The sequence below is a fragment of the Aspergillus fumigatus genome, chromosome 5 (assembly GCF_000002655.1).
Source record: "Aspergillus fumigatus Af293 chromosome 5, whole genome shotgun sequence".
In the NCBI taxonomy this organism is placed as follows: domain Eukaryota; kingdom Fungi; phylum Ascomycota; class Eurotiomycetes; order Eurotiales; family Aspergillaceae; genus Aspergillus; species Aspergillus fumigatus.
Window position 1 is genome coordinate 2,693,194 of NC_007198.1, and position 18,817 is coordinate 2,712,010.

The 18,817-nt window shown below is 49.9% G+C and overlaps 7 protein-coding genes across 7 annotated transcripts; 3 read left to right on the forward strand and 4 right to left on the reverse strand.

Annotated features, from left to right (window-relative positions):
- Positions 1-907: 907 nt before the first annotated feature.
- On the forward strand, positions 908-2,665 carry rhgB (putative extracellular rhamnogalacturonase; the record flags this gene model as incomplete). Its single annotated transcript, XM_748498.1, has 4 exons — positions 908-1,543; positions 1,612-1,650; positions 1,704-1,905; positions 1,977-2,665. 4 exons carry the CDS (start codon positions 908-910, stop codon positions 2,663-2,665), a joined length of 1,566 nt encoding a protein of 521 aa, XP_753591.1.
- A 987-nt stretch (positions 2,666-3,652) lies between these two features.
- On the forward strand, positions 3,653-6,280 carry AFUA_5G10540 (1,4-alpha-glucan branching enzyme GLC3; the record flags this gene model as incomplete). The annotated part of the gene is made up of 7 exons (XM_748497.1): positions 3,653-3,707; positions 3,763-3,887; positions 4,002-4,101; positions 4,156-4,268; positions 4,325-5,016; positions 5,069-5,404; positions 5,458-6,280. 7 exons carry the CDS (start codon positions 3,653-3,655, stop codon positions 6,278-6,280), a joined length of 2,244 nt encoding a protein of 747 aa, XP_753590.1.
- A 353-nt stretch (positions 6,281-6,633) lies between these two features.
- On the reverse strand, positions 6,634-9,655 carry AFUA_5G10550 (F1F0 ATP synthase subunit beta). The gene is made up of 7 exons (XM_748496.2): positions 9,005-9,655; positions 8,752-8,921; positions 8,528-8,613; positions 8,417-8,459; positions 7,993-8,309; positions 7,080-7,929; positions 6,634-7,018 (listed from the first exon to the last, which is right to left on the reverse strand). The coding sequence occupies exons 1-7, from the start codon at positions 9,013-9,015 to the stop codon at positions 6,936-6,938; spliced, it is 1,560 nt and encodes a 519-aa protein (XP_753589.1). The 5' UTR covers positions 9,016-9,655; the 3' UTR covers positions 6,634-6,935.
- A 331-nt stretch (positions 9,656-9,986) lies between these two features.
- On the reverse strand, positions 9,987-11,175 carry AFUA_5G10560 (cytochrome c oxidase subunit IV family protein). Its single transcript, XM_748495.2, has 3 exons — positions 10,701-11,175; positions 10,434-10,627; positions 9,987-10,341 (listed from the first exon to the last, which is right to left on the reverse strand). Exons 1-3 carry the CDS (start codon positions 11,008-11,010, stop codon positions 10,255-10,257), a joined length of 591 nt encoding a protein of 196 aa, XP_753588.1. The 5' UTR covers positions 11,011-11,175; the 3' UTR covers positions 9,987-10,254.
- Positions 11,176-11,296: 121 nt separating this feature from the next.
- AFUA_5G10570 (actin-binding ADF family protein) lies at positions 11,297-13,136 on the reverse strand. Its single transcript, XM_748494.2, has 6 exons — positions 12,717-13,136; positions 12,554-12,654; positions 12,472-12,482; positions 12,117-12,374; positions 12,008-12,056; positions 11,297-11,944 (listed from the first exon to the last, which is right to left on the reverse strand). Exons 2-6 carry the CDS (start codon positions 12,557-12,559, stop codon positions 11,804-11,806), a joined length of 465 nt encoding a protein of 154 aa, XP_753587.1. The 5' UTR covers positions 12,560-12,654; positions 12,717-13,136; the 3' UTR covers positions 11,297-11,803.
- A 300-nt stretch (positions 13,137-13,436) lies between these two features.
- Positions 13,437-16,214, reverse strand: AFUA_5G10580 (SH3 domain protein). Its single transcript, XM_748493.2, has 4 exons — positions 16,187-16,214; positions 15,625-16,126; positions 15,488-15,571; positions 13,437-15,424 (listed from the first exon to the last, which is right to left on the reverse strand). Exons 2-4 carry the CDS (start codon positions 15,717-15,719, stop codon positions 14,026-14,028), a joined length of 1,578 nt encoding a protein of 525 aa, XP_753586.2. The 5' UTR covers positions 15,720-16,126; positions 16,187-16,214; the 3' UTR covers positions 13,437-14,025.
- Positions 16,215-17,935: 1,721 nt separating this feature from the next.
- On the forward strand, positions 17,936-18,490 carry AFUA_5G10590 (putative stress response RCI peptide; the record flags this gene model as incomplete). Its single annotated transcript, XM_748492.1, has 2 exons — positions 17,936-17,993; positions 18,057-18,490. The coding sequence occupies 2 exons, from the start codon at positions 17,936-17,938 to the stop codon at positions 18,488-18,490; spliced, it is 492 nt and encodes a 163-aa protein (XP_753585.1).
- Between the last annotated feature and the right edge of the window lie 327 nt (positions 18,491-18,817).

The window sequence follows — 18,817 nt, forward strand, 5'->3', positions numbered from 1 at the left end:
TTGAAACTCTCAAAGCCATGTTCCCTCCATTGAGACGGGTGAAAGAAAAAGAACAGAATAGCAAGAAAGCAGCTGCCCATGAAAGCAACACCATGTGCGACTTCATGACTTCAGACTACATTTTGCTCCTGATCACGACCATCTATGTTGTTTGCATGGCGGTCTTTGATGGTATATAGTCACAATGTTGCAAAGCCTGCTGGAAAGGCTGCATAGCCTGAAGTGGTCAACCCGCTCGACAAGAACACCAACAATCCAATTCAATTTAATTCGGTTGGACGGCTGTTTCACTACGCAGGTGCTCCACAGTCTGAAACAAGTACGCATATATGACCCGGAAATGCCGTAATCCCTCCACCCCAAGGAGAACTCACAGAATGACACAGATATATGAAGCCACGTACGTAGGAAACGCCAATCGCAGCAACAAATAAATGAGTGTCTCAACTGATCAGTGAGTTTGCCTGCGAGCCACCCACCATCCTCTGCTGTCGTTCCTAGTCACCTCCTGCTTCTTCCCTGTGTGTTCCTTCGTTGGCTTGGTACGCGTGTCAGCCCGTTCGGAGGTATTCCGTGTAGACCTAAGCTTCGCCAATTGATCGGTGGAGAAACCGTCCAGAGGGAGAAGCCTTCCAGAAGAATAAATTGGAGGTATCTATTCGTTAGACAAAACCACAGCAAGCCTCATTCTCAATATATCCACTCGTCCCCTGAGTTTCACCATTAAGATGTGGAGATTACCCAGGAGGCGTCGTCCAGGTAGAGCTCCGACTCTGGAGTCGAGACAGCTTCAGACAAGTCGGCTTGATAACTGTATTTTAGCCCTCCCGAGATACTCCTCCGGCCGTGGCTGCCACTTATGCTTTCACATTCCTTTCGTTTTGCTTTTGGAAAGCTCTGAGTGACAATGCGTCTTCACGCCTTTACTTTGCTCTCTCTTCTAGGGCTGGTACCTAGCTTTGCTGCTGCATCACTTTCCGGCTCTGTCGGACCCCTGACCTCGGCGTCTGCAAAGGCGGCCAAGAAGACATGCAATGTGCTCGACTATGGAGCAAAAGCAGACAAGAAGACCGATCTGGGACCACCTCTCGCGGCAGCATTTGCGGCCTGTAAGTCGGGTGGACTGGTGTATATCCCCGCCGGGGACTATGCCATGTCCACCTGGGTCAAGCTGGCAAATGGTAAAGCATGGGCGCTGCAAATCGACGGAGTCATCTACCGGACCGGCACGGATGGTGGCAACATGATCATGATCGAGCATACCAGCGACTTTGAGCTCTACAGCAGTACGTCGTCGGGTGCCATGCAGGGCCTGGGATATGAGTTTCACGCCTCCAACAACTGGAGTGGGCCTCGTCTACTTCGACTGTGGGATGTCTCGGACTTCTCGGTTCATGACTTGATTCTCGTCGATTCCCCCTCCTTTCACTTCTCTATCGACACTTGCTCCAATGGGGAGGTCTATAATATGGCGATCCGTGGTGGAAACCATGGTGGACTGGACGGTGTCGATGTGTGGAGCACCAACATCTGGATCCATGATGTGAGGATTGGCTTCCGTTCCGGGATACGATCAGGATACTTTGGATCACAAAGCTGATTGATCAATAGCTCGAGGTGACGAACAAGGACGAATGTGTAACGGTCAAGGTATGACTGGACATAAATCCTCAAGTATATTTGGTGCTAACGCAAGACTTAAGAGTCCCGCAAAGAACATCCTCGTGGAGAACATCTACTGTAACCTGAGCGGTGGTTGCGCCATGGGCTCCCTTGGGGCAGACACGGATATCAGCGACATCACCTACAAGAACATCTACACCTGGAACTCAAACCAGATGATGATGATCAAGAGCAATGGTGGCAGCGGCACTGTTTCGAATGTCGTTTTTGAGAATTTCATCGGTAAGCAGCAAGCACTTCCCTTGTCATTCAGCATACAGGCAGGCTGACCGAGGGCGTCAAAACGGCCATAGGTCACGGCAACGCTTATTCGTTGGACATCGACAGCTTCTGGAGCAGCATGAGCGCAGTGTCAGGAGATGGTGTCACACTGAACAACATTACGATCAAGAATTGGAAGGGAACCGAGGCGAACGGCGCACAACGCGGGCCCATCAAGATCATCTGTCCTGATAAAGTGCCCTGTTACAACATCCTTATTGAAGACTTTGCCATGTGGACCGAGACCGGCAGCAAGCAGTGGTACTCGTGCCAAAGTGCCTATGGTTCGGGATTCTGCCTAAAGTCAGGATCTCATCACACCTCTTACGCAGTGACCACGACCACCGTCAGCAGTGCTCCGTCAGGCTATTCAGCGGCGAAGATGGCTTCGGATTTGTCGACTGATTCCGGCAGCACCAAGTCAATTCCGATCCCGACCATTCCCACGTCTTTCTATCCGGGTGCAACTCCTTACAGCGCTTTGATGTCTAAGCAGTCTACTAAAGCCGCCAAGGCACGCGCAGTTGACATGAGCGTGGAGACGCCTGCAGCCGCATCCCGTTCAGAGCAAGTGGTGCAGGGCGCTCCACAGGAAACCGGTCAGTCAGCTCCTGAGAGTGCTGGTCCTGTGCCTTCGGGTAATCCTGGTCCAGTGCCCACAGGCGGCAGTCGACCATCGAGACACCGTCATGGTCACCACCACTTCGGGAGCGCAATATAATTTCTGCCTCGAAACTGGTATTGTACCATCGCATCTTGAGCTCGATGATACGATTCGAGCTTCATGCAGTTTTCCGAGATTTTTGTAACATTCTAATCGAATACCGGACAAGCTCCGGGTTCAGTTCTGTTCGACAAATTTCCATTAGCTTGACACAATTTCATTCTACATGATCAGCTAAGCTGTCAACTACTCAAATCTGGAAGATGAAAAAACATCCAAGTCACTGAAGTCGCTGCGCGTCTGCGAGACGTCACTAAGCGATTTGTTGCCACTCCTGTCTCATAGGGGCATCCGTGATCTTTTGGGGCGGGGTCACGCTTCAATTCGAGTAGTGGCTCATAAAGCAACATTTTTAGCATCAGATCGTACCGGGGATAATATAGCTGAGCTTCCGTCGCTTTTTCAAATCATGCCTTTCTCGATGCGGGCACTACCATAGTCTCATGGAAGGGTCTGGTCCGGCGGTTCGAGCTGCAAAGTGGAGAGCTCCAGACCGGCCCGCAAGGCACAGAAAGGGGAGGTTGTGTGTTGCAACAGCTTGCTCCACCTTAGTGATCGAATCAATTGCATCAACCCTAATCAGTCAGTGGCAATTGACTTTAAAACGCATTAGGCAGGGGTCGTCCAAGCGTTGAGAGTAAGGAAAATTGGGCCCGGTCAGTAGAGAAAGGAAAAAGGTTGAGAAAGGTGATGTCACAGTGTTGGGAGCTTTGGCCTTCGATCTCTGCCTTAGGCTAGCCTATCTAGATGCTCCTCCCCCGCAATGGGCTTGGGCTTGCTGAGGGACAAAAGCAGGTTTCCCTCCTCCCGGTCCCTTGCAATCGTTACATTTTGTAGAAAGAAAAATCTCTTCATCTCGTGTTACCGTCTTTTTCTGCATATTTTTAACCTGGACGTTGTGGTTGAGCTGAGTATATCCTCCGTCAACTTTCTTGCGACGCTCCATCATCCGCAGAGAGCTTATCGCCGCTATCTTCTGGAACCATGGCTTCAACTGAAGCTTCAAACATCGCTCAGTCCGCGCCTCCAGATGGCACAGGTCAGAGGACTCGACATTCAGCTCATATATCTTCCAGGCAACTGAGATTTCACAGGTGTTATCCAATTGGATCCTTGGCTTGAACCTTTCCGCGACGCTCTACGACACAGATTCGGGTTGGTCGAAAACTGGATCAAGACAATCAACGAAAACGAGGGTGGTCTAGATAAGTTTAGCAAGGTTAGTATACTTCATATCTCCTCTAGTCGAGTAGTTTGATGTATGGCGTTGAAAATTTACATTCTCATGGTGGAACTGATATCTGAGCTAACAAAACTGCCTTGCCGACCATAGGGCTACGAGAAGTTTGGATTCAACGTCAATGCCAATGGAGACATCACATATCGGGAGTGGGCTCCCAATGCTGTGCGAGCTTACTTGGTCGGTGATTTCAGTACGTCACACGCTATAGTCTAGCGATCGTTGGAGCGCGTACTGATTTGAACAGACAATTGGGATGTAGCAGCACACCCCATGGCAAAAGACAACTTTGGCGTATGGGAAATCACAGTGCCGTCGAAGGATGGCATGCCAGCCATTCCGCATGATAGCAAGGTCAAGGTAATTGCTCGTGATGAGCACAACCCGGAACCCTGTGTTGCTTACATATCGTCTAGATTGCGATGGACATTCCCAGTGGAGAGCGAATCTACCGTATACCTGCGTGGATCAAGCGTGTGGTCCAGGACCTCGAAGTGTCCCCCATTTATGAGTCCGTGTTCTGGAATCCTCCCGAGTCTGAACAGTACAAATTCAAACATTCCCGCCCGAGGAAACCAGAGAGCCTCCGCATCTATGAGGCCCATGTGGGTATCTCATCCCCCGAGACCCGGGTTGCGACATACAAAGAGTTTACGAAGAACATGCTGCCTCGGATAAAGTACTTGGGGTACAATGCGATCCAGCTCATGGCCATAATGGAACATGCCTACTACGCCAGTTTCGGATACCAGGTCAACAACTTCTTCGCAGCGAGCAGTCGTTACGGCACCCCTGACGAGCTGAAGGAGCTTATTGATACAGCACATAGTATGGGCTTGACAGTGCTTCTTGACGTTGTCCACAGCCATGCGTCAAAAAATGTCGATGATGGACTGAACATGTTTGATGGAACAGACCACCTTTATTTCCATGAAGGAGGAAAGGGCCGACATGACCTGTGGGACAGTCGGTTGTTCAACTACGGCCACCACGAGGTCCTGCGCTTCCTTCTGAGCAACCTTCGTTTCTGGATGGAAGAATACGGCTTCGATGGCTTCCGTTTCGACGGAGTCACAAGTATGCTTTATGTACACCATGGTATAGGAACGTGAGTAGACCATGACTTCACATACTTGACTCATCCATTAACTTTCATCAAGCGGGTTTTCGGGCGGGTACCACGAATACTTTGGCCCTTCTGTTGACGACGAGGGTGTGATGTACCTCACTCTCGCCAATGAGATGCTCCATACTTTGTATCCCAACTGCATCACCGTGGCAGAAGACGTCTCCGGAATGCCGGCTCTCTGTTTACCTCACTCCCTCGGCGGCATTGGGTTCGATTACCGCCTTGCAATGGCCATCCCAGACATGTACATCAAACTCCTGAAGGAAAAATCCGACAATGAGTGGGAAATGGGTAATCTCGCCTTCACCCTAACCAACAGACGTCACGGCGAGAAGACAATCGCCTATGCAGAAAGCCATGATCAAGCGTTAGTCCCCTCCCGAGATCTGCAATGTCGTCCGTAGCAACTAACTTCTTCAGCCTGGTCGGCGATAAAACGCTCATGATGTGGCTCTGCGACAAGGAAATGTACACCCACATGTCCGTACTGACCGAGTTCACCCCCACCATCGAACGAGGCATGGCCCTGCACAAGATGATCCGACTGGTCACCCACGGTCTGGGAGGAGAGGGCTACCTCAACTTCGAAGGTAACGAGTTCGGTCACCCAGAATGGCTCGACTTTCCCCGAGCCGGAAACAACAATTCCTTCTGGTATGCCCGCCGCCAACTCAACCTCACCGAAGACCATCTCCTCCGCTACAAGTTCCTCAACGAGTTCGACCGCAGCATGCAGTTGACCGAGGAGAAGTACGGCTGGCTGCACTCTCCACAAGCCTACGTGAGCCTCAAGCACGAGATCGACAAGGTCCTCGCCTTCGAGCGCGCAGGTCTGCTCTGGATCTTCAACTTCCACCCTACAGAAAGCTTCACCGACTACCGTGTCGGCGTCGAGCAAGCAGGTACCTACCGCATCGTCCTAGACACTGATGATCCAGAATTTGGCGGCTTCGGTCGTAATCTCAAGGAGACCCGCTTCTTCACCACCGATATGCCCTGGAACGGGCGGAGTAATTACCTGCAGGTCTATCTTCCTACCCGAACAGCGCTGGTATGTACTCCATCCACCTTCCCCTTCGTTGGCGATTTAAGAGCTAACAAGAAGCTTCAATGCAGGTCTTCGCCCTGGAAGAAACACTGTAGTCATCTTAATGGATTCATGCCACGTTTGGGTCGCGGTCAATGCGAGTCATTACATATTGATATCAAATATGTTGCGCTACCTAATAATTTACCTCAATAACCTATTGATGTATTTGCACAATGCAATGTATATATTGTCCGTACTTTACGAATCGTATTGTCTTGCAACCGATAGATATTGTGGTTCATGACTGGGAATACCAGCAACATGCTCAATGCTCCAGTGAGCTCGAACTCTCGTCATGTCGTGCCGAAAAGCTGGAAATCTGTGACTGACTTGATTATATCTGCACCAAGTCTTGTCTCTTTTTCCATCTACCATTACTTGACCGCATCATCGCAAGAAGCAACGTCGTACAGAAACAAGGATTCATACAAATTACTCGAAGTACTCGAAGTACTCTGATAGATCATGGCTACGATTGCAAGGACTCGACTACGCGAAGACTTTTTCAATCCAACAAAAGAAATGGTACAATTGTCCCAGCCCAGTGGGTATTCAGGCTGGCTGTGGTCATTTTAAACTTACTTACATGAGCACGTAGTGTAACACAAGCCTGGAAGTTTCCATCCAGACTTACAAGGGTAGATGCAAGTGCTCCTTTTCCTTTTTCATGGAAACTTTCTTTCTTTCGAATCCCTTTCCTTAATTCGAGTACTGTACACGCATCGAAAGAAAACGGAACACTGAAGAAAGAGATTCCATGTCTAACAACCATAAAAAGAAAAGGGCGCTTTAAAAAACAATATTACATTTAGGCCTTGCCCTCGAGCTCAGCCAGGATCTTCTCACCCTTGGCGCGGGCAGACTCGAAGTCACCAACCATGTAGAAGGCAGCTAAAAAATGTCATTAGCACTTTATTTCGAATTATAGACGATAGATCATGTTCAAACTTACCCTCAGGAAGATCATCACCTTCACCGTTGATGATGGCCTTGAAACTGCGGATGGTGTCCTTGAGGTCGACCAGCTTACCCTCGATACCAGTGAAGACCTGGGCGACAGTGAAAGGCTGGCTCAGGAAACGCTGGAGCTTACGAGCACGCTCGACGGTGAGCTTGTCAGCTTCAGAAAGTTCGTCCATACCCAAAATGGCAATGATATCCTGGAGGGACTTGTACTCCTGGAGCATCTGCTGGACACGGGTAGCGACGGCGTAGTGCTCCTCACCGACGATACGGGGGTCGAGCATACGAGACTTGGAGTCGAGAGGGTCGACAGCAGGGTAGATACCCAACTCAGAGATACCACGGGACAAGACAGTGGTGGCGTCCAAGTGAGCGAAGGTGGTGGCGGGGGCAGGGTCAGTCAGATCGTCAGCGGGCACGTAGACGGCCTGGACGGAGGTAATAGAACCCTTCTTGGTGGTGGTGATACGCTCCTGCATACCACCCATGTCGACGGCCAGGGTGGGCTGGTAACCGACGGCAGAGGGGATACGACCGAGAAGGGCAGACACCTCAGAACCGGCCTGGGTGAAACGGAAAATGTTGTCAATGAAGAGCAGCACGTCCTGACCCTCCTCGTCACGGAAGTACTCGGCAATGGTCAGACCGGTAAGGGCGACACGGGCACGGGCACCGGGGGGCTCGTTCATCTGTCCGAACACCAGTGCGACCTTGGATTCACCCTCGAGCTGAATGACACCAGTCTCCTGCATTTCGTGGTACAGATCGTTACCCTCACGAGTACGCTCACCAACACCAGTGAAGACGGAGTAACCACCGTGGGCCTTGGCAATGTTGTTCTACATGGTTTGCGTTAGTGAAAAGATCGAGCGAAAACTAGGTGAGCATGTGGAACGACTCACAATCAATTCCTGGATGAAGACAGTCTTGCCGACACCGGCACCACCGAAGAGACCAATCTTACCACCACGGGCGTAGGGGGCGAGAAGGTCGACGACCTTGATACCAGTGACCAGAATCTCGGCGGAGGTCGACTGCTCGGTGAACTCGGGGGCCTCGGCGTGGATAGGAGCGAACTTGGTGGCCTTGATAGGACCACGCTCGTCAATGGGGTCACCAGTGACGTTGACGATACGGCCAAGGGTGCCAGGGCCGACGGGGATCTTGATGGGAGCACCAGTGTCGCGGGCAGGAGCACCACGGGTCAGACCCTCGGTACCTGAAAGCGGGAGACATGTCAGTCGATTCGATGGAAAGGCAGCGCCGATATCGCCAAGAACAATCTAGATGTCACGCCGGCGATGAGCAGAGAGGGCGAGAGCTTACCATCCATAGCAATGGTACGGACGACATTCTCACCCAAGTGTTGCTGTTACTCGGTTAGCCAAGGCACGATAGATGTCATCGAGGGTTCGATATCAGGTATCAAATACATACAGAGACCTCAAGGACGAGCTTCTGGCCGTTGTTCTCGGTCTCAATGGCGTTGAGAATGGCAGGGAGGTTGTCACCGTCGAACTTCACTGTAGTCTAGAGTCAGATATCGTGTTTTGAAATTGCTATTGACCCCATTTTGATGGCTGTTGAGATGGGTTTGACGCCAGGAAAAGATTTTCGCGGAGACTGCTAGCAGGGTTTTCAACGGGGATATTCGCACGTACCGTCGACGACGGCACCAATGACCTGGTGAATCTTTCCGACGGAACCAGCCTCAGAGCTGGCGAACCTGGCCAGGGAAGGAAGGCCATTGTATCTGACGGGCTGGATTGCGCGACGAGCGACGGGGGAAGGTCGGGCAAAAGCAGCCCTCCCGAAGGTCCGGGCAAGACCGCTAAATCATCCAAAAAAATCGAGGTTAGCGGGCGAAAAAATGGGGAAAAAGGCGATTCAGCAAGAATTGGCGGTGCAACAAACCTCTTGAACATTTTGATGGTGTTTAAGAGCGAAAATGGGGTTTTAGAGGTCAAAGGGACAAGAAGATGGGGAGAGGGAAGAAAGAGGGAAGGGAAGGGAAGAGGTTGAGGTTGAGGTGGACACGGGCGACTGTGTCCGGCTTAGCCTTTCCGGGGCGGTTTTGCCGACGATCCCGTGATGTACCGAGCAGTGGGCAAGAAAACCCATTGCGCAACGAGCCTCATTTCCTTGAAAATAAGAAAGGCATCACTATTGCAAATATCATCTTTCTTTCATCTTGAATGTCCCACGGTCTGACGCTGTGTTCTCCTGGCCATCGAGCCCAACTTGCCGGGGTTTCCACATCTCCATGCTTGCCCTGTTGTGGTCACCTAGGGGAATTCGCACACACAAACGGAAGACTTCTTGGCGCCCGGATGCAGGGAGCTTTGGATACCTGTACAGCTGTACCTCTCCGACACCAGCCCCATCAAAATTGGATACTCGTTTACAATATGATGCATGTAGCTTATTCCCAAATCAACAACATCTCATGACTTATTCAACTCCCTAAAATGAACCGCTTAATTCACTTCATCCTCTTTCATCTGCCTTTTAATACGGTTGCTCCGAGAACCGTCTCCGCTCCTCTCCTCGGACGAACGCTGTTATGGAAATTTCTGACGTGTTCGTGTAATCGGCTTGTACTGCGTATTACCCATACTAAATAGCAACGGCCAATATTGTACTCAATATAGAAAAAACGAACTGGGAACTTCCTGCAAATCCAACTACAGGGAGCTATCGTTTAGCATACGCTGCGTTACCATTGGCCAACACGGAGACAGGCCCATTGCCAATATACAGCCTTTCGATCGTATCTCCGCTGAAGCAGCTCTCGAAGCCGTAAGGATAGGCACAGCTTTAGAGAATTGCCAATTGGATGAGCGTATTGTGGTGTATAGGTAAGTCTCTCTAAGGGCGAATTCTACATCATCAATACCAGTAACAACGTAGGAAGACAATGCAACAAATGATCTATGGCTACAAAGGAGATACATTGATTATTGCACAGTACGAGATACACAAGGTTTTTCGGAAGTCGAATTGTCAAGATTGGAAGACAAGGGCGAAGTCAAAATTGTCCAGTGGATCTAAGCACGCAGCCAAGGTCAACAGAAAGGACGAGGGGACAGGCACTCAACTCTAGCACTGCCTACCCAGCGTGTCTGAATGCCGCACCTGTTCCTCCCAGATACTTATCCCCCAATTTACTTCTCGGCAGGAGGGCTCTGAATGAAGCCCTTGCCCTCGTAGCCCTCACTGCTGACACCGTAGAGAGGGTTGATTTTCTCACGCTGTTGTAAAACCATGTCAATAAATATTTAACCACACAAGAGTTCAAAAAGCTTCCACGAAGAGGCTTCCCATAACAGCTATAGATACGTACCTTAGCGTACTCGTTGGTGGCTTCCTGCCACTCCTTGGTCATGGTCTTAGGCTTGGGCTTGGCGAACAGATGGATCACGTAGAAGAGAGCGAGGGAGACCAGGGTCAGCTGAGCGACCTTAAAGAAAATACGCAGGCTCTCGCCCTTGGGAGGAACCGCGCGGGGGCCGTGAGGACCGAAAGCAATCCAGTAGGCTAGAGTCTCTGATCAGCTAAAATTCTGGCCACTGGGGAATGTCTGGCATCCGGGCCAAAGAGAGGTACATACCAGCCTTCTTCTCCTGCAAAGTCATCTGGTGCCAGTCAACCTTCATACGATCCCTCAGCTGCATCCACAGTTCGGCCTGCTCCTGGGGAGGCATGGCCTCCCAGCGCTTCTCGATACCGGCGAGTGTGGGATTCGAGATGGCATGCTCGGAAGAGGCGCGGGTCTGCTGGGAAGCAATCGACTTCTGCTGAGGCTGAGGACGAGCGTTCAGACAAGCAATTGGGCTAGGAACAGTGCGGTAGGAGCGAGTGGCCGTGGTGGGCATGACAGAGCTGCGAGCAGCAGCCCGAGAAACGGACCGGAGGAACATTATTTCTGTAAGGGCGCAAAGACGATGAAAAACGTGTCAATTGAGTAGAGGATACTCTCCGGAACAAAAGAGCGTCAATTCCCCGGGTTGGAGGCTGGTTGAGGCTGGTCAGCGGATGGAGGAGAAGACAGACGACGTTTGACTGTGGTTTGAGGTGGAAAGTCGAGTTTCCGAACGACAAGCTTAGTCCGTTTTGGCGGCGCTCTGATTGGTCGACAGCCACGCCTGTCTTCAGACAACCCGGCCGTTCCCTCATCAAAGACATCATAAGTTTATTGAGGTTGCACAACCCTTCGCCAAAGATTCTTTCATTTTTCAGTACCTAAGACTGCCTTATCCGCTATAATGGAAATATCCGATTCTAAATGGGCGACTTGCCGTTTTGGCTCATCCTCACAATTACTCATATCTACAACGGCAACCCCTGGGAAATGAAAGAGGGATGATTTTGTGGAGGTGATATCGTGTATTCTACTCTACAAAGAACCGTCGAAATCACACCCCATAGCAAGGCAGCAATATTCTGTACAGGCAAACGCTGACTCATGAAAGAAAGAAAATCCCCCTCCCAATCGTTTTCTTCACGATGACAATCGCAATAAGATGGTACGGTCACTATAGAGGCAGTCAAGTCGTAACAATCTCATATTGAAACTATGTGTGTGTGAGTGTGCTGAGAGGGGCCATCGAGTCGGTCGCTTGGAGGTACTCTCAACCCTTAGATGAGATTAGGGCGATAATTAGCACGCACACACACTAGGTCAACTGGCCCGGTCCCAGCCGGTGCCGTCGTCTATTTACCGGCCTTACCACCGCTGGCCTCGGCCAGAACAGTCTTCCACTCAATGTCGCCCTTGTCGTCAGCGTGGATGGAGGTGTGGATGTTGAGAGCGTTCTTCAAGTTCTCCCGTGTGCTGGCGTAGATCATGGACCACTAGAACGGTGACCGTCAGAATGTAGAACTTTGACAGAAAGTAAGAGAAGACTCAAGTCATACCAGAGTAGGTGTGTCTGAGGGAACCCAGGAGATGAAAACAATCTTGCTTCTACAGATTCGGTCAGCCACAGAAGCCCACCTTATTTCAGAGCGAAGCAAGCAATCGTACCTCTTTCCCTCACCGCCACCGAGATCGTACTCGACATCGTAGACTGCATAACGAGGAGCGGGATTACCCTTGCTATCCTTGGCAGCCTCGAGCCTGCTACGGAAGACCTCGTAGTCCTCTTCTTGCGAGACCTCGTCGATGACAACCTCCTTCTTGTTATCGGCGATCTTGAAGATAATGAACTTGGTCTTGTTGGCCTTGTTGCCGCTCATGCGGAAATCGTTGAATGCAGTAATGCACTCATCTGCGATAGAGACACTATAGCAGAAAAGGCGGCCGTCAGTATGAATACGCAATCGGTTTGGCTAGTGCCGAGCCGCCGTAAGAAGCGCAAAAGGTATAAACGTCAACATACCCGGATGCGAGCTGCGAGGCAAGAAATACCATTAGTAAGTGTACCCCTACGGAGAGGAGTAGACGGAATAATTATGACATACCGACATGGTTGCCTGTGTGATATAAACCCCGAGGCTGATTTAGAAGATGATAGGCTGTATTCGCACGCGATGTTAGGGATCCCCCTTGAATGTTGTTGATACTTTGAGATTTGCCAATCAGTCAATGCTCACCTACACTGAAAAGGGTCTCGAGATATGTTACCAATACTGGCAGTTTGCGGCAAAAGGGGGGTGGGTGAAATAATAGAGGGTGGAGGATTGCGAAACGGAGATGGAGATAGAGGGGCTTTCCTGTTGTGCTTGCGTTGTTGATGTGATGGTGGGGGTGGATTTCTGCACGTGACCTGCAGTCGCACCACAAGCACAGCCCGTCCTTTTCTTGTTCTCCCCCTGAATGGATGACTTGCTTTCTCCTTTTTCGCTAGCTTGTCGGAATATCAGAGGTACTGTATATAGATAGCGTCTGGGAAGCCGTGGGGCTGCGAGGTCGATTATATACACACTTGTTTTCTTCTGATCGACGTCTTCAATTAACTTACTGTACCCATTACTTTGCTGCCTGTATGTTACAAATTAAAATATATATTTCTTATAGACATATGATATAGAAGGTCTGAACGGCTGTATACAGCCAGGCAACATAGTTATCGCGTTTACTATCTTTAGGAAAACGTTGCCATATTATGACTACGCGGGTCTGCCTACATCATAGCTCCGTATTATCATTCACTGATGGAACTCAACCATGGGACCCGAGGACGACTAGCCCCTAGCGAGCCATCTAACGCCGAGTGATTTCCACAGTAAGCTTACGGCTGTGATCTCTGTCTCACACTCGAAGACAGCTTCCCTATATTTCCGGAACTCAGCTCTGACCGGAGTTAGTATGATGAGCAAATCTTGAGCCTAGGGTAACTGTAAGTTTTATGAGTATGGATGGATTAGATAAATTGGAGGATTAGACGCGAAAAGGGCTCTAATTTATGTACATCCATCAATATGTATGAGAACGATCGTGCTCAACTCACAGCTGCCTGATCTTGCGACAAGTCTGACAGGAGCCAGGAGGGAACGTAAACTACCATAGAATAGAAAGGCATCAAGGCCCAAACAAGAAGTGGCTCACAGGCGTAAAATGGGGTATATCAATATGAACCGTTAGAAGTCGTCTCACAAACATCCGACGAGCCGCGTCGCGACCACAGAAGATGATGGTCCAGTAGCTGCGTTGTATGCTCGCGACAGCGAAGGAAATGAGTGAGTTTTCGGACAGGAGAAGTCATCATGTCTTTGGCGCATCAAATTGACAGGACGGACGGCGTAGAGCCATAACTAATAGGATACCCCTACTTCTCCATATTGGAGAACTCTATCGCTCCTATCCTGCCAACGGGTGCGATGCTGATGAGAGAAGGACAAGGATGCTGTGTCATGGAAGCATAAGACCTCCGGAAGGTGCAAAGAATCGTAAGGGTGTGACAATCTTCGAGTTACAAAGTCAGGTTGGAGGATCACGAAACATCTTCATCCTGCCCGCCTTCGATGATCTTTCGCCAATGCTGTGGAAGGCAGACACATACCAGCGGGAATGCCTTGATATCCCCAGTAGGCGATGGAGAGGCAGCCAATCTCTGTGATCCATTAGATACACCACTGTCCCGCTGCTTGCGGTGTCTGGCGTCATAGTCTTCTGCAGTTTCTGGCACGCGAATGCCGGTCGCCCATCCGTCGTCCCAGATACCGATCACCTTCAACATCTCTCCGCGTTCCAAGGCAAACTCATCCCCTGCCCGAGGCTGATAGGCCCAGAGGACAGCTACCTTATCACCCGGGTGTATGTCATCAGATGAGTAATAATCTTGGAACGAAGACAATTGCTCCGACTGTCCACTCGCAACGCCTTCGGGTGAAGAGAATTGGCCAACAGTTCCTGAGCGAGGTGAGGTGTCACTATAAGCGCCAGCAAGGGCGGAGTTGCTGGAGAGAGATCCATGGCGTCTTCCAGTGACCGGCGGAATCCTCTTTAACATTGCGCCCGGGCTCGCCCCGTAACCTTCTGAGTCGGACGTATCACTGTGCTTGGTGCTTCCAAAGCGAGCGGCAGAGTTACGAGAGCGTGTGGGAGACAAGCTTGGGACCTCGCGCAGAGCAGACATCCTGGCCACCCGTCCGCCTGGCACGGAGGGTAAGCCTTGCTGATTTTTATCCTGTTGCATCGCTGGAATCCCTCTCCGTTGCGGATTGGGCTTATTGAGAGCACTATAATCCCGTGACTGCCGTCTGCGCCGTACACAAAAGAGGACCAAAAAGATAAGAGCTGCCAGGAGGGCGGCTCCCGCAACAGATCCGATGACGATACCTGCGATTTGCCCTCCCGATAGACCGTCATGAGCACCTGCATCTGCTGTCAAGTTGGAGGTTGAGGTGAATATTGGTCGCAGGGTTACAGTTGGGGTGGGAATCGTAACGCCTTCGCAGCGGCTCGCGGCGTCCGCATTGACACAGCATGAATCAGTTGAGTTGGGTGAACTGGCTCCACAATATCCACATAGTCCGATCAAATTCGACCTATAGCCGCACTCCTGGGGTTCGTTATCCGCGCCGGAAATGCAAGTACCAGTGAGTGAGTCGGCAGGCAAGGAGCATATGGTAAAGTCTGACCGAATTTGACTCATATAATTACTGCCTGTTGTCCGGCAAAGGTCAGCATTGACGACGATTTCCGCCTCGCTCGTGGCCATCAAGGCGCAAGTGTCGGCGCAAAGCGGCCTTGACTGCTGGTCAGAAAGATTGCAGTGGGTCTTTGAGCTTTGAACGAGTCCGCTGCATATTGTACTGGTAGTATAGCGGGCATAGTAGTTATTCGCGCGGGTGAGATTGACTCCCTGGCATCCCAGATAGTCGATATACCTAAATATGATCATGACGTTTAGTCGAAGGTATGAGTGACCCTGGTCGGAGTTAAGCACTCACTTTTGCTTGACATACGAGCTATTCACGTAGTTGCTCAATTCTCGATCAAAATCGTCCAGATTCGAAACATATTGCATGAAAGGACTACCAGAAGGTCAGCACGCAGCGAGCAGGTGGATCCATGGGACATGGCCTACAAATCGGTGTAGAGACTCGAGCTGGTTGATATGGATGAGCTATTGAATGCAGGGCACTGCGTGGACCCCGATAGAGAGATGCAGGTGCCTGCCATCTCGTTCCTGACCCCACAGGAAAACCTCGAAAGAATGACAATGGAACTTGCGGAGCACGGATGTAGACGGTTGCGAATTTAGATGCGTTATCAAGCGAAGTAACCAAACTCGGTTCTCATGGTGGTGTCTCTCCTCCGAAATGATTATCGCAACTCAATTGGCGGAAATTGCGAATGGCACAGAGACGAGAAACACAACGCGTCAACCTAGAGGAATGGACGGCAAAGAGTATTGCCAATGATGAATGGCGACGGACAATGGTGCAAAAGTGAAGGCGAACGAGTGACTTGAATTCCGAGGAAAATAAGGACTAAGGCGTCCGCGAAAAAAGATGTACCAAAGATGGGTTAGAACGAGTCAGAGAGACAATGGGCCCGGAAAGAAAACAACTGGGAGAGTATCGGCCCTAAGGATAAGTAGCGTCAGAAAGAGAAAGTAACAAATGGCTGGGCGCTCCGAAACGGACGTGGAGAAAGAGAGGATGGGCTTATTTCAATTCTAGTAACATAAAATATCTGAAAGCGAGCACTTCGTAGCACAGATTACAGAAAAGCTTTTCAAAGTTTCAAGGGTCAAAGTAAGGTCTTGAACCCCAAGTCGACTCGATTATCACAGATTCGCAGCCGGCAGAGGGCAGTCTGCATCCAGGCGCGGTGCAGAAGAAGAATAATAAAAGGGGGTAACGGCCGCTTAGCCAGTAGGTAGATAGATAGTCAGGCACGGCACAATAGCTTAGGTACTTCTCTTGCGCATTGCCGGTCACTTTAGCCTCGAAAGTACGTGATAGGTAATTAAACAGACTCCACTAAAACGAGGCTAGAATTCAACTGACCTTGGCGATTTGCGGTTTGCGGTGCCGGAAGCTGTTAGAATCCAGATGTGAGAAATGATAACTGAGAATAAGGGTCGAGATCCACTGGTGCTAATCTTAAAAAGTGCAAAAGAAAAGTACCTTAAGGCTGGTACCTTACCTTAGGAAGCGAGTACAACAGGCGGACTGCTCGAGTGCGACAGTGGTAGATAAATACTCCGTACTAGGTCAAAGGCAGGTACAATGAAGCTTCGATGCTGTCAATTGACGTGGCAGCCTTCGGGCTTGGGAGGCCATCTGCGATCAAGCCAGCTCACATCATCCATTGCTGTAATTTCGTTGTCAACCTTTACGTTATCTCAATTTTGACAGAGAGATCATATTTTGATGTTTCCTGTTAAGTTGTTCGACTTCGATTCGTTGTGGAACACGGGAGAACCCACCGACCCAGCATTCCTTGAATGAGCTTCGTCCCTTACTGATCAAGGTCGAACTAATAAGATTTAACTTTTTTTTTACCGGAGTGTCGGTTTGAAGAGAGTGAAGCAGGGAGAACTATGAGTATGAGCGTGAGGCAGAGATCTCTTGACAATTGGAGTCATCTCTCCATGTTTTTCAATCTAACCTTTTTGCCAGCGAGTTCTCCTTTTAATGTATATTGAGTTGTCAGTGCTTGGCTCATCCGTATCTCAAGTCGCTCGGGTATACATCTAGGGCTCGGCTGTGAAGCTACATCACAATGTCGGCCATGCAAATCTTCATGATGTGGATCACGGGGGTCTCTTGGTGCGATAGAGCAGATCCAGATCAGACATAGAACGATTCAATTTGTCTCGAGGACCGATTGACCTCCGCTCTACTTAACTGTCCATATGCTCTTTGCGCTTTGTCGCATTTCTTGTCCGTAACAAGTTATTTGAGTTTATATATATCGCAACAAGCAAAGACTGCATGAATTTATGTTGTGTAGGGGTCTCCAAGCTGGCTTTTCGGAGTCCCTAGAAGATGGCCAAGGTGAAATGGTCTCCATGCGATATTAGAGATGCCTAGAATGACTCGACTATCTAGTAAGTTTACCTTAGGAATGCTGTTGGCTGGATCTGACCACCAGGCTCATGTCCCACCAGAGATCCGAAGCCTGAAAATTATGGCAGTGTCCCTCAAAATCAAGTGACATGGACCGACGTCATATGACTGAGGCAGGCTCCCATCCTACTTATCATTGTGAGAACCATCCGTCATCGTCACATTTATCCCAGCCTCATATCTGTAAAACTGCTCATTCTTTGTGGCATTTTGCTGCTTTGTGTAGACACGTTGGCAAATTCTTCATCCATCCGAGACTGGTGTACAGTCAGACACTTCGTTTAGTTAAGACTCCTATTTCCCGCTTCGAACGCAATCATGTGCGGTTCAGACATTTTTCTTGGGATTCTCGCAATTTTCTTCCCACCAGTTGCAGGTGAGAGGTTCATTTTGATGTGGTTTCCATGCATATTTGGCACCAACTAACATATCGTCTCAGTGTGGATCAAAGTAGGCATCTGCACAGCCGACTCGATCATCAACCTTGCACTTTGCTGCCTAGGCTATGTTCCCGGTCTTCTACACGCATGGTACATCATACTCAAGTACCCCGAACCAGACTATGATGATCCGAACTACGAGCCCATTCCTGGCCATGCCGGCCGGAGACAGGACACTGAAAGTGGTCGTGTGACATACTACTACGTCTCTCATCAGCCCATCCAGCATCCATCCCAGAGAAGTTATGGCACTGTTACACCGCAAAATCAACCAGCGCCGAGTCCTGCTCCTAAACCTCAGCAGCAAGCTCCCAAGCCGCATCATGAGGAAGGACAGGGAGGAAGCAGTGACCATGCTCAGGGTGACTCCCGGCCACCACCAACCTATGCCGAAGCTGTCAAGGGAGACCACAAGGTGCAGACGCATGATTGAATGCCTTTGAATTTTTACGGCAGCAGCTTATTGTCTGAACGGTGGACCGTTCTTGTCGAGGGCTCTGTTTCATCTAACCTGCAAGGCATCTACTGCGTCTGAGTAAGATGGATATGCTTTAATATCATGCTCATGAGGATTAACGAATAAGGGTTGTTATGTTATGAATTGATACCACGTTGAAACGAGACGTTAACAGGAAGGAAAGCAATATGTTACATTGTTGTTTATTTTACACAGCCCACTTCGCTTGCACAGTTTATTCTGGAGAGGACACAGGTCGCTACACTCAAGTACATGTATTTCTTATAATTGTACCATTCACCA

What these genes read in the sequence shown, in the direction of transcription:
- AFUA_5G10550 (XM_748496.2), bottom strand. An exon ending in TCTTCATCCAGGAATTGATT is followed by an intron (nt 7,930 to 7,992) that starts GTGAGTCGTTCC and finishes CAAACCATGTAG; the next exon opens with AACAACATTGCCAAGGCCCA. An exon ending in AGGTGATGATCTTCCTGAGG is followed by an intron (nt 7,019 to 7,079) that starts GTAAGTTTGAAC and finishes GACATTTTTTAG; the next exon opens with CTGCCTTCTACATGGTTGGT.
- AFUA_5G10560 (XM_748495.2), bottom strand. Translation starts at nt 11,010, where the DNA reads ATGTTCCTCCGGTCCGTTTCTCGGGCTGCTGCTCGCAGCTCTGTCATG. An exon ending in TTTGCAGGAGAAGAAGGCTG is followed by an intron (nt 10,628 to 10,700) that starts GTATGTACCTCT and finishes CAGAGACTCTAG; the next exon opens with CCTACTGGATTGCTTTCGGT. An exon ending in CCACCAACGAGTACGCTAAG is followed by an intron (nt 10,342 to 10,433) that starts GTACGTATCTAT and finishes GTTTTACAACAG; the next exon opens with CGTGAGAAAATCAACCCTCT.
- AFUA_5G10570 (XM_748494.2), bottom strand. An exon ending in GGTGGCGGTGAGGGAAAGAG is followed by an intron (nt 12,057 to 12,116) that starts GTACGATTGCTT and finishes CCGAATCTGTAG; the next exon opens with AAGCAAGATTGTTTTCATCT. An exon ending in CCTCAGACACACCTACTCTG is followed by an intron (nt 11,945 to 12,007) that starts GTATGACTTGAG and finishes TCACCGTTCTAG; the next exon opens with TGGTCCATGATCTACGCCAG.
- AFUA_5G10580 (XM_748493.2), bottom strand. Translation starts at nt 15,719, where the DNA reads ATGGCAGGCACCTGCATCTCTCTATCGGGGTCCACGCAGTGCCCTGCA. An exon ending in TCGAGTCTCTACACCGATTT is followed by an intron (nt 15,572 to 15,624) that starts GTAGGCCATGTC and finishes ACCTTCTGGTAG; the next exon opens with TCCTTTCATGCAATATGTTT. An exon ending in AGCTCGTATGTCAAGCAAAA is followed by an intron (nt 15,425 to 15,487) that starts GTGAGTGCTTAA and finishes GATCATATTTAG; the next exon opens with GTATATCGACTATCTGGGAT.